Below are 13,927 nucleotides of genomic sequence, written 5' to 3'. Positions count from 1 at the left end.
GCGGGAACTACGAACCTGCAGTCTGCAAAAAGGAGACCCCAAACACAGTAAGATAAGCAAAATGAGAAGACAGAAAAACACACAGCAGATAAAGGAGCAAGATAAAATGCACCAGACCTAACAAATGAAGAGGAAATAGGCAGTCTACCTGAAAAAGAATTCAGAATAATGATAGTAAGGATGATCCGAAATCTTGGAAATAGAATGGAAAATGCAAGAAACATTTAACAAGGACCTAGAAGAACTAAAGATGAAACAAGCAACAATGAACAGCACAATAAATGAAATTAAAAATACTCCAGAAGGGATCAATAGCAGAATACCTGAGGCAGAAGAACGGATAAGTAACCTGGAAGATAAAATAGTGGAAATAACTACTGCAGAGCAGAATAAAGAAAAAAGAATGAAAAGAATTAAGGACAGTCTCAGAGACCTCTGGGACAACATTAAACGCACCAACATTCGAATTATAGGGGTTCCAGAAGAAGAAGAGAAAAAGAAAGGGACTGAGAAAATATTTGAAGAGATTATAGTTGAAAACTTCCCTAATATGGGAAAGGAAATAGTTAATCAAGTCCAGGAAGCACAGAGAGTCCCACACAGGATAAATCCAAGGAGAAATACGCCAAGACACATATTAATCAAACTGCCAAAAATTAAATACAAAGAAAACATATTAAAAGCAGCAAGGGAAAAACAACAAATAACACACAAGGGAATCCCCATAAGGTTAACAGCTGATCTCTCAGCAGAAACCCTACAAGCCAGAAGGGAGTGGCAGGACATACTGAAGGTGATGAAGGAGAAAAACCTGCAACCAAGACTACTCTACCCAGCAAGGATCTCATTCAGATTTGATGGAGAAATTAAAACCTTTACAGACAAGCAAAAGCTGAGAGAGTTCAGCACCACCAAACCAGCTTTACAACAATGCTAAAGGAACTTCTCTAGACAAGAAACACAAGAGAAGGAAAAGACCTATAATAATGAACCCAAAACAATTTAGAAAATGGTCATGGGAACATACATATCGATAATTACCTTCAATGTAAATGGACTAAATGCTCCCACCAAAAGACACAGATTGGCTGAATGGATACAAAAATAAGACCCTTATATATGCTGTCTACAAGAGACCCACTTCAGACCTAGAGACACATACAGACTGAAAGTAAGGGGATGGAAAAAGGTATTCCATGCAAATGGAAACCAAAAGAAAGCTGGAGTAGCAATTCTCATATCAGACAAAATAGACTTTAAAATAAGGACTATTAAAAGAGACAAAGAAGGACACTACATAATGATCAAGGGATCGATCCAAGAAGAAGATATAACAATTGTAAATATTTATGCACCCAACATAGGAGCACCTCAATACATAAGGAAAATACTAACAGCCATAAAAGGGGAAATCGACAGTAACACATTCATAGTAGGGGACTTAAACACCCCACTTTCACCCATGGACAGATCATCCAAAATGAAAATAAATAAGGAAACCCAAGCTTTAAATGATACATTAAACAAGATGGACTTAATTGATATTTATAGGACACTCCATCCAAAAACAACAGAATACACATTTTTCTCAAGTGCGCATGGAACATTCTCCAGGATAGATCATATCTTGGGTCACAAATCAAGCCTTGGTAAATTTAACAAAATTGAAATTGTATCAAGTATCTTTTCTGACCACAACGCCATGAGACTAGATATCAATTACAGGAAAAGATCTGTAAAAAATACAAACACATGGAGGCTAAACAATACACTACTTAATAATGAAGTGATCACTGAAGAAATCAAAGAGGAAATCAAAAAATACCTAGAAACAAATGACAATGGAGACACAACGACCCAAAACCTATGGGATGCAGCAAAAGCAGTTCTAAGGGGGAAGTTTATAGCAATACAAGCCCACCTTAAGAAGCAGGAAACATCTAGAATAAACAACCTAACCTTGCACCTCAAGCAATTAGAGAAAGAAGAACAAAAAAACCCCAAAGCTAGCAGAAGGAAAGAAATCATAAAAATCAGATCAGAAATAAATGAAAAAGAAATGAAGGAAACAATAGCAAAGATCAATAAAACTAAAGCTGGTTCTTTGAGAAGATAAACAAAATAGATAAACCACTAGCCAGACTCATCAAGAAAAAAAGGGAGAAGACTCAAATCAATAGAATTAGAAATGAAAAAGGAGAGGTAACAACTGACACTGCAGAAATAAAAAAGATCATGAGAGATTACTACAAGCAACTGTATACCAATAAAATGGACAATCTGGAAGAAATGGACAAATTCTTAGAAATGCACAACCTGCCAAGACTGAATCAGGAACAAATAGAAAATATGAGCAGACCAATCACAAGCACTGAAATTGAAACTGTGATTAAAAATCTTCCAACAAACAAAAGCTCAGGACCAGATGGCTTCACAGGCGAATTCTATCAAACATTTAGAGAAGAGCTAACACCTATCCTTCTCAAACTTTTCCAAAATATAGCAGAGGGAGGAACACTCCCAAATTCCTTCTACGAGGCCACCATCACCTTGATACCAAAACCAGACAAGGATGTCACAAAGAAAGAAAACTACAGGCCAATATCACTGATGAACACAGATGCAAAAATCCTCAACAAAATACTAGCAAACAGAATCCAACAGCACATTAAAAGGATCATACACCATGATCAAGTGGGGTTTATTCCAGGAATGCAAGGATTCTTCAATATATGCAAATCTATCAATGTGATACACCATATTAACAAATTGAAGGAGAAAAACCATATGATCATCTCAATAGATGCAGAGAAAGCTTTTGACAAAATTCAACACCCATTTATGATAAAAACCCTGCAGAAAGTAGGCATAGAGGGAACTTTCCTCAACATAATAAAGGCCGTATATGACAAGCCCACAGCCAACATCATCCTCAATGGTGAAAAACTGAAAGCATTTCCACTAAGATCAGGAACAAGACAAGGTTGCCCACTCTCATACTCTTATTCAACATAGTTTTGGAAGTTTTAGCCACAGCAATCAGAGAAGAATAGGAAATAAAAGGAATCCAAATCGGAAAAGAAGAAGTAAAGCTATCACTGTTTGCAGATGACATGATCCTATACATAGAGAATCCTAAAGATGCTACCAGAAAACTACTAAAGCTCATCAATGAATTTGGTAAAGTAGCAGGATACAAAATTAATGCACAGAAATCTCTGGCATTCCTATATACTAATGATGAAAAATCTGAAAGTGAAATCAAGAAAACACTCCCATTTACCATTGCAACAAAAAGAATAAAATATCTAGGAATAAACCTACCTAAGGAGACAAAAGACCTGTATGCAGAAAATTATAAGACACTGATGAAAGAAATTAAAAATGATACAAATAGGTGGAGAGATATACCATGTTCTTGGATTGGAAGAATCAACACTGTGAAAATGACTCTACTACCCAAAGCAATCTATAGATTCAATGCAATCCCTATCAAACTACCACTGGCATTTTTCACAGAACTAGAACAAAAAATTTCACAATTTGTATGGAAACACAAAAGACTCCGAATAGCCAAAGCAATCTTGAGAACGAAAAAAGGAGCTGGAGGAATCAGGCTCCCTGACTTCAGACTATACTACAAAGCTACAGTAATCAAGACGGTATGGTACTGGCACAAAAACAGAAAGATAGATCAATGGAACAGGATAGAAAGCCCAGAGATAAACCCACGCACATATGGACACTTTATCTTTGATAAAGATGGCAGGAATGTACAGTGGAGAAAGGACAGCCTCTTCAATAATTGGTGCTGGGAAAACTGGACAGGTACATGTAAAAGTATGAGATTAGGTCATTCCCTAACACCATACACAAAAGTAAGCTCAAAATGGATTAAAGACCTAAATGTAAGACCAGAAACTATCAAACTCTTAGAGGAAAACACAGGCAGAACACTCTATGACATAAATCACAGCAAGATCCTTTCTGACCCACCTCCTAGAGTAATGGAAATAAAAACAAAAATAAACAAATGGGACCTAATGAAACTTCAAAGCTTTTGCACAGCAAAGGAAACCATAAACAAGACCAAAAGACAACCCTCAGAATGGGAGAAAATATTTGCAAATGAAGCAACCGACAAAAGATTAATCTCCAAAATTTACAAGCACCTCATGCAGCTCAATAACAAAAAAACAAACAACCCAATCCAAAAATGGGCCGAAGACCTAAATAGACATTTCTCCAAAGAAGATATACAGACTGCCAACAAACACATGAAAGAATGCTCAACATCATTAATCATTAGAGAAATGCAAATCAAACCTACAATGAGATATCATCTCACACCAGTCAGAATGGCCATCATCAAAAAATCTAGAAACAATAAATGCTGGAGAGGGTGTGGAGAAAAGGGAACACTCTTGCACTGCTGGTGGGAATGTGAATTGGTTCAGCCACTATGGAGAACAGTATGGAGGTGCCTTAAAAAACTACAAATAGAAATACCATATAATCCAGCAATCCCACTACTGGGCATATACCCTGAGAAAACCAAAATTCAAAAAGAGTCATGTACCAAAATGTTCATTGCAGCTCTATTTACAATAGCCCGGAGATGGAAACAACCTAAGTGCCCATCATCGGATGAATGGATAAAGAAGATGTGGCACTTATATACAATGGAATATTACTCAGCCATAAAAAGAAACGAAATTGAGCTATTTGTAATGAAGTGGATAGACCTAGAGTCTGTCATACAGCTTGAAGTAAGTCAGAAAGAAAAAGACAAATACCGTATGCTAACACATATATATGGAATTTAAGAAAAAATATGTCATGAAGAACCTAGGGGTAATGCAGGAATAAAGACGCAGACCTCCTAGAGAACGGACTTGAGGTTATGGGGGGGGGGGTGAGCTGTGACGGGGCGGGAGGGAGTCATGGGCATATGACATACACACTAACAAACATAGTACGGTAGATAGCTAGTGGGAAGCAGCCGCACGGCATGGGGATATTGGCTGGGTGCTTTGTGACAGCCTGGAGGGGTGGGATGGGGACGGTGGGAGGGAGGGAGACGCAAGAGGGAGGACATATGGGAACATATGTTTATGTATGACTGATTCACTTTGTTGTGGGGCAGAAACTAACACACCATTGTAAAGCAATTATACCCCAATAAAGATGTTAAAAAATAAAAGAATAAAAAAAAAAAACAGTAAAGGGGACCCAGGTAGTATCTGGCTTACAGATGGGACAAGCAGAAAATTTCATTACTGTAAATATATGAAACCATGAAAGGATGGAGTTGGAAAATAGGATGGCAGGGTAGGGCAGAGGGACCTGGAAGGCCCAGCAGGGGCGGAAGGGTCTGCTGGACTGGTGGGTGGGGGAGGGGCTGTGGACACACCCTCTCCATGTTGTCCCCTCCCCCACACTCAGAAACCCTTTGTGACTCTTCAGTGCTCTGTGATGCAGGCCTGGGACTGCACTCGCACTCTCAGTGCTCAGTGTGTTCAGGCAGTCTTGCGGTTCAGAAATGGGATTCAGAGAATGGAATGTCCTCTCATTTTTGAACAGCGTTATCGACCCATGTCTGAGCTGTGACTCAACATCCTCGGATATTTACCGAAACCTCATCGTCCTGTGCGAGTTGGTGTTGCTTCTTCTGTTGCTGTGGTACCTGGTGAGCTTGCCATTTTCACCTACCTTCAGTAAAACCAAAGACATCCGAAAGGTAAGCAGCCCTGGGTGAGCCCCCAACAGAGACTCTTTGTTGTTGTTTCCATTTCTATTCCCACATTTTAAAATGAGATTGGTTGGCTCAGAGAGACACCTAAGATGGGAAGTTCAAGGAGAGGATAGAACATCATCCTCCTAGGGAAAGAAGCCAGGCAGGGCTAGGGGTTCAGGGAGGACTAAGGCTTCCAGTTGAAGCCCATGTCCCATATGAGTGTTTGGAGGACACCAGGATAAAATCCCAAACAGCAATTTTGTGGCCCTAGGTTGGGTTATTTAGAGAGTGTGGGATCTCTGCAGGAGAACAGAGTTCCCCATTGCTTGATCATGAGTACATTCTCATGTCAGGCATCACTCGACAAAGCCTTCCTTTGTGCTGGGCTGATCAGAGCAGCAATGCTGAGCCTCTGAGCAGAGGCTGGAGCCTGAGCTCCAGGATACAGGGTCCCATCTGAGGGACATGGACGTGACTGTTGGCCTCAGATGCTATGCCCTCCTTGGGCAGATGACTTCTGACTGGGAATATCAAGTGTGGATCTCATAGACAAAAGTCCTTCTTTGAGTTTGTCAAAGAAGAAAAAAATCGAAAGCATTTTAAGCCTTTAAAATTGATAAAAGGAAGGAACATAAAGTTCTATTAATTAAAATAGAGTCATATTATTCATGGATAATGAATATCTGAGTTTCCTAGAGAGGAGTGAGAGAAATGAGCCCCAGCCCTTCATTCTTTTCTTTTTGTTCTCAGCGTCAGGGCAGAGCCAAGAGGAGAAGGAAAGGTGGAACACCGAAAGGTAAGGTTCTGCCTATCCCAGCTGAACTCTCCAAGGGTGACCCTTCCTGCCTTTTCCATGACATCCAAGGTCCCTGATCTCTGAGGATGTCAACTGCTAGATACAGTTTCTCTCCGAAACCAGAGTTCTCAGAGGAGAGGCTTGTGGGAGGGCAGTCAGAGCCTGAGACACTGCTCAGATTCCCTGCTCTGCTCATCGCTGGGCATGAACCAGTGATGGACCTGGGCAATGGGTGTTTCCCAACAGGTGGCCATGTGAGATGTCAAGAGTCAGAACTTCTGTGTCCTGACTTTGTAAAAGTCCTTTGACTTCCTGGATGATCAGATCCCTCTCTAGGCAACACTGATCTCTGGGCTTCACATGGTGGTTTTGAGCATCACATGAGATAAAATGCATGTGAAAGTACTTTACAAGAAGCAACATACACATGTTAATATCATTGACCATTTGACCTCATCTACTAATTCTTGGGTCTTTCAGAGTCTAAGACCCCAAGGGTTTCCCGTAAGGGGACTCCTTTATTATACCTATGCTTCTACCTTCATTACATATAACCCACTCTCCTGGTTTCTCAGGTTGGAGATGTCACCAGACAGAAATAGAGGAGAAAACGAAGCTGATTTCTATTCTGAAAAGGTGACTAACTAGTCTTTCCCCTTCTTTCCTGATCCCTCCTTAGCATGTTCTATGCAATTCCAGGGATTCAGTGCAACCTGCTGTAGTCATGGCAGGGGGTAGCACAGGAATGAGTATGTGATGAAGGCCTTGAGGTGAGGGCTGTTGAGCATGTTGTGAACTCATGGATGTGGAGCAATGTGAAGGGGCCGCAGGCTTCAAATGACCCCACCCCTGCCAGGCCAGCAGGTCCCCCTTTCCTTATTCTGGTCCTGGTTGCATCTTTGTACTTCCTGTCTTCTGCAGCCTCCTGGGCCAGCACGATGACAACACCCGCATTCATCGGCTCTTATGTCCAGACCCCTTCTGTGAGGTGTGTAATAATGCAACTGCTGAGATCAATCGGCTGCTACTCCCAGGGGCCCTGGAAGATTCTGCTTCCTCTGTGTCCCCGTTGGCTTCCACAGCTCCTGTGACTGAGTCGTCATTTACTCTGTCCCCTGCCTTCTCAACAGTCCCTCCAAGAGACCTAACACCAGCCTCTCTTCTTGAGCCTTCCCCACTGCCCCCCTCCGTTCTCTCCCCTAGCCCAATGACCCCCTTAGTTGACTCTTTTTCACCCTCCCCATTGGGTCATTCTCTGGCACCAGAGCCTTTTCCTTCCTTGGATTCCAAATTCCCAGTGGACTATTCCCCACCCCAACCCCTTGCCTTTCCCCCTCTCCTACCACATGACACTCAGACAGCAGATCCTGTTCTCCCACGAGAGGCCACTTTGTCTCCGGATACCATTTTCTCTCTTGACCCCACCCTTTCCCAAGATATCAATCCCCTATCAGATTTGGCCCAGGCAATGAATCACCCCGATTCTTTTGCTTGTCATCATGCACCACCAACTCTGATGTCTCTTTCACCACAGCCAGAGTGCACTTTATCTGTGACTCAATCTGTGACTCCAGAACAGGAGAACTTATCTCCAGATAGCTCTGGTGGGTTATCCACTTGTGTGTCAACAATCAGAGGCACTGAGCATTCAAGCCTGTCAATTGCAGACTTCTCCTGGCGGCAAGCTCATGCCAAAGACTCGTTCCCTTCCACGTTGGCACAATGTGATTTGAATCAGGAGTTTCTTGACCTCCATTCTTCAGAGGCCTCTTTTGGGGGAGACCCTGCAGCCAACCTTGTAGAGCCTGGTAACCTCTCATTTCTCAGCCCTGATGTCCTGGCACTCCTGGAGAGACAAGTCCAAAAGAGGAGCGATTTCCTGATGTGGAAGGAAAAGGAAAATGAAAAAGATTCTCTTCCAGAACAACTTAGGCCAGACTACCAACGAAATTCTTCGTGGAAAATGTTAGCGTCAACTGCTGATAAGCATGACTCGGCAGTCTGCCTTCCCTTTTGGAGCAGCAGAGACAAATCACAGGAGCTGCATGTGCGTCAGCAGCCCCCATATCCTAAGACCCTGGAGGACCATTTACAGCAAAAACCTATCCAGTTCTTCTGGGGTCTCCCGTCTCTGCACAGCGAGTCCTTGCCCTCCGCTGTTCATGTCTTGGCTGACAGTTCCTCAATCTTTATTTTCAATAGAAACTCGAATGCCTCCACAGGCCAAGAATCACCAGTGCTTCCTGATCCCCTGCCTCTGTCCTTGCCTGAGATTCAGCCTGAGCCCTTGCCTCAAACCCTGCCTCAATCTCAGCCCCTACCTCTCACTTAGGTCCAGTCCCAGGCCGACCCTCAGTCTCCACTCCCAGTCATACCATCTGATCCTCTACCCCAGATCAGGACCTATGGAGTAAGTTTCCACAGACCTCAGGATGAGTCCGAGTCTCTCTCCTCATCTGAAATTCAACAGCTGGAATGGAACATTTTGCAGAAACAACAGGAAAATTTGTGGGGTTTACCCTCTGTGGTCCAAAGATCTTGGGAAGACTTTTGTCCATCAGCTCCTAACACTCCTCGCCACCGGGCCCCCCAGGCCCGTGTTTCAATCTCCATCCTTCCTGGGGAGTTTCCTCTCGGTGATGAAGTTCGGAAGAAACTAGAGCATCACCTTCGAAAGAGGCTCATCCAACACCGGTGGGGCCTGCCCCGCAGAATCTACGAGTCTGTGTCACTGATATTGCCTCCAAATGGTTTTTCAGAGGCATCTGAGTCGGTGAGCAATAATGGAGTCTCACTGATCTCTGTGTTTAAGGGTCAGAGTAGCAAAAATGGAAATGTTGGATTGAGCCAAACTGGAGGCTTCCATGAGAGGAGCTCAGAAATGTTCCAGCTAGAAGAAGGTGTGGGGAAGGATCTGGGACACAGCCTAGAGAATGGCCCAAAAGATCACCTGTTTAATGACCCAAAGAGCTCTTCAGGTAAGGATCTGGGGTATGACTCTGAGAAAGACCTAAAGAGTCAGATGGTGAGTCTCTCAGAGAAAAATCCAAGGATGTCAGCAGAGAGTCTAGGTCAGAGACAACTTCAAAATGTCCTAAAAGTACATTTGAGCAAGAAGTTTGGAGAAATAAATGAGGGTCGGCTCCCTGGGACTGTGCATAATTCATGGCATGCTATCAAGCAAACATTGCTTCTTTCTGTGAAATCCCACACCCAAACAAAACAGAGAAGTTTGCCATCATCAGTGGGTGTGGCCTACTCCCTGAATACCTTCCAGGACCTGACTTTTGTTGATTCCAGTACACAACAGATGCTGGAAGCCCATATTAAAAGGTTTCGTATGAGGATGTTGTGGGCCCTTCCCCGCAAGGTCCTTGAATCCATACAGATCTTTAAATTGAAAGATGCCTCATCCCAGTCCTTGTCTCATGCCAACTTGCCCTCCTCAACCAATGTGATTTCTGAGGCAGACTCCAAATCTGGGAGCTTCAAGTCCTTTAGAGGAAGCTCTGAATCTCTCCATGGAGACAAAGCGGGAACAACAAATTCAGCCCCTGTCCTGGATCGTTCTCTCCCTGCCACCTCACCTGTGGGCAAAGGAGGACAGAGGGTCCTGAGACAATCACGCTCTGATGTCAACCGTAGGCTGGCAGAGGATGTTCAGAGAATTAAGGATGCCAGACAGACTCCTCTGTCTGTTTCACTCTCCATCACAGGGAAAGCAGGTCCTAGACAGACTCAACTAGCCAACAGATATCCCCAAAAGCTGCTTGCAAAGCAAGCTGGGGCCAGATATGAGCCGAAGCATAGGAGTGTGAGTTCCAGTGATAAAGGAGAAATGCAACGGGGCAAAAAGGTGGAGAAGTCAGAACCTGTTTCCATGCCCAAATTGTCTAGGGAGGTATTCGCGGCTGAGGAGCCTGATCCTCTTCAAATAAAAACTAGTGACATGGTGACAACTAGCAAGCCAGGGAGCGCCCAAATGATAAATGTGAATGAGAATAAAGCAGAAACTACCGTGACCACTGGAAGCCCCCCACCCAAATTACCAGTTCGCCACGATCCTAAATCATTAGACCTTAAAGAACAACTGTTCCGTGAGTTAAACTTTAAACTGGAGAACAGGGAGCATAGCCAGGCTCAAGGCCAACCCACTGACACATCCCTTGCTTCAGATAACTTGACTTATGAGGCCTCACTGACTCATGCCCAAGGTGTCTCAGGTGGGGACATGGGAGCTTCCCAGGTGCTGCATGTCCATTTGGAGGACAGAGGAATCAGGATGGAGCAGCAGCAGAAACCTTGGGCCCCTAAGCAGGATAAGAACTTCCCACCAACTGCAAAGAGAGTGAGCCCTCTGGAGCCCAAGGCAAAAGAGCTTGATGGAGGGGATAAAGGCTTGGGGACATCCCAACTTAGGAGGAAGAGTTTCCCTACTCAGGAGATGGTACTAGGGCAGACACGTGCGAGCAAGTCTTCCCAGACCCTATCACAGAAAGGACAGCCTCTTCCTGAAGGCCATAACGGAAAAAGAATGATGCACTTCTTGCAATGGCTTTATTCTGGGATAAAATACGAACGTCAAGAAGATGCCCAGGAAAAGGGCAGCCCCATATCAACTGTGCAGAACAGAGGCCTAGTTAAAAGTAAAGCTGCCTTTACTGGGACAACTGAAGCTCAGAAAATCGTGACAGACAACGGGAAGTTCCTAGAGGAGCAACTGGGGTGTCAGCATGCAATTGATGTCACCTGCTCTCAAGGGCCCCGTCCTCCCCCAGTGCAGGTGAGGAAAACTCAGCAAAAGGCGGAAGTGCAGGTCCGGACAGAGCCTGTCCAGGGATATCCTGTCAACTACAGGGCTCCCTCCTGTAAAGTGACAAATATCAAGTCCTGCCATCAAATATCAAGTCCTACCTTTGCTGGCCAGAGTTATCCTCCAAGTACAAGACAGATCAGAGATAAGAAGAGACACCCCCAGAAAGTTGTGGCATTCAAGGACCAGCAACTATGTCACAGACATCTCCCACCAGTGTCCCACGGGGAGCCTGTGCCCCATCCAAGCCCCACCCACAGGCGTCAAGCTGGCCAGGCACCCACGGCTGCTCTCAGCACTGCTGAAGGCACTGTGTCTGGACATCGGTCTCTACTCTTTAGACAGAAAACAATTCTCCAGAATTCCCAGGGAGGAAGACTTCCCATCCAGAAATAACTCCTTCCTTGTGGAGATTATTGATTCTCCCAAATAAATAGTTATCTAATAATAGTGTATCTTTTCTGTGTACTGTGTTGGGGGCATGGGTTCTGGGTAACTCAGGGCTTATGTGTAAGGGAAAGGAAGGAGATAGTTCAGCTCTTACCGATTGCTTCCTTTGGCTTTGGCTAAAAGGTGACCAGTCCTCTGGAGTTCTTGCTGAACCCCGCCACCCCACCCCCCGCCCCAAAGCCCATTTCCTCCCTGATGAAATTTGAGGAGATGGGCTTTGTCTTCTGCCGCTTAGCTTAGCCTTAATGAAAATGTATAGCAGCCCACATCTCCCCCCTCACTGAACGTTTTATATCCTTTAGAGAAGTAGGGAAGATAGGTCTTTTATACCTGAGGAGCGTTAAGGACAGGTATACTTTCTGAAAATAATGCTGAAGAAGAAACAACAGCATAATCGTTATTTAGAACTCAGTGACCAGAGGCTCCTACAGGGGGCTGAACCCTGAATGGCACTGTTTGGGAGGAGGTGTTGCTCTGCTGGACCCTGGGCTAGTTGCCGTAGGGTCCAGGATCTTTTATGTTATGTGCCCAGTCTCACAATTCTGGCTCCTTTCTCACAGGAAAGTCATATATATGTGCCACTGCTACTCAAAAATATATGCTCCTGCCTGAGCTAGAGCTCAGCTACCTCTGAACATGAGTAGCAGCTGCCTTCTAGTTGTTCACCCCTCTTCCATTACCCTCATCCACCTCACTCCATGGCAGTTAGACTGCCATTACTACTTTCTCTCTTTGAGCACAGTTTTCTTTTTTATTTCAAAAATTCATACCTTCCCACAAGATCCCAACTCAGGTGACCTCATAAACAGTAGCCATGGTAACCTCAAACTAAAACATTCCAGGATTATTATTTGTACTATATAGTCAGTTCCCACAGCCATATGTTAGCTATTTGGCATGAATACCTGTGTCATAACCCCACCCTAGAACCAGCAAGGAACTTGGTGAAGTAGCCTAGCAGTATGCCGCACAAGCAGCAAGACTGGAATGAGTTTACTGCTTCTGGCTGAAAGAGGGATGGCCAGGCACTCCCAAGATACCATCCAGTGAAAGCCAACCCAAAGCACTATTCCCTAAGAGGTGTTCTAACTTGTTTCCCAGTTTTCGGTCTAGAATCAATTTACCCATCCCATTCCTGTTCTCTTTTATTGGCCTGAAAAAAATTTCATTGGCTAATGCAACCCACTCAAATCCTTTCTCTCTACTGAGCATCTTCAAGATTTTATCTCCCTTTCCTCTTTGCAAGAATTAAAGCTGACAGATCTTTAAAAATGCTCTAGATTAGCCTCACTCCTTCTTGGATTTTATGTTCAATGGTCAGTCCCCTTCTCTGGGGTTCCATTTTTACTCTCATTTTGTCCCATATTCTTCCTGACTTACCTCTAGTGCTGCCTTCTCCTGGCTCATGGCCTCTTCTCTCCCAGCAAGCCAAGCCACATGACTACAGTGTTTCCAACCTTTTGCCTGAAGCCAGCAATGACAGTTGCAGAGTAGGAGGAGGTGTGACTCACTCCTTTGAGAATTGGTTGCCACACATGTCAAAGCCCCAACACATTTTCATGCAACATTTTCATGCAAGAGACAAGTATAAGCTCTAGGACTCAGCCAACTCAAGTTATTTTTCCTGAAACGTGATGCCAACTAACATCTGCCACATTTGATTATCCTGATTTGCTTAAGGAAGTTTCTCCAGGGTTAAGATCTTTATCTAGGGTGCTATAATTTCACCCTGATGTCTAAAGGCTAAAGTATAAAACAAAGAATCACTATCTTGAAGTGCTCCTCACACAGTGTCATAGTGATAAGATGATCAGAGATCTGACACTCTTAAAACCTGGGGTAAGTCCCAGATCTACTGCATGACAACTGCAGGACCATAGGTGATCCCCTTAATTTTTCTAGCCTAACTCGAAAGGCGGGAGAGACTTTCCTAGTTGATTACAAAGACACTCACAGCTCTAATATTCTTTTCCAAGTGTTCTACCAAAGATAACTGTGGAGTTTAACAAATGAATATGTATAAGATTAATTTCATTTTAAGGCCCAATTTGCCCTTCCTCCTAATAAATTACAGAATAATTGTTTTCCTTTTTCAGTCTTTAAAATATATAAAATTGAGTAATTCTCCATG

The 13,927-nt window shown here is 43.8% G+C and overlaps 2 protein-coding genes across 2 annotated transcripts in view; both read left to right on the top strand.

The window, feature by feature from the left end:
• Positions 1 to 13,927, top strand: part of TLE1 (TLE family member 1, transcriptional corepressor) — a 511,226-nt gene that overhangs the window by 103,839 nt on the left and 393,460 nt on the right. The gene's annotated exons all lie outside the window — the stretch shown is intronic.
• LOC125964906 (spermatogenesis-associated protein 31D4-like) lies at positions 5,543 to 11,794 on the top strand. Its single transcript, XM_049711858.1, is given in 6 exon segments — positions 5,543 to 5,740; positions 6,488 to 6,533; positions 7,109 to 7,169; positions 7,455 to 8,172; positions 8,174 to 8,218; positions 8,221 to 11,794. Coding segments are annotated over 6 exon segments (4,590 nt in total). The 3' UTR covers positions 11,743 to 11,794.

Source organism: Orcinus orca, chromosome 6 (genome assembly GCF_937001465.1).
Source record: "Orcinus orca chromosome 6, mOrcOrc1.1, whole genome shotgun sequence".
In the NCBI taxonomy this organism is placed as follows: domain Eukaryota; kingdom Metazoa; phylum Chordata; class Mammalia; order Artiodactyla; family Delphinidae; genus Orcinus; species Orcinus orca.
The sequence above is the reverse complement of the archived record's forward strand: the minus strand, read 5'-3'. Positions and strand labels throughout refer to the sequence as shown.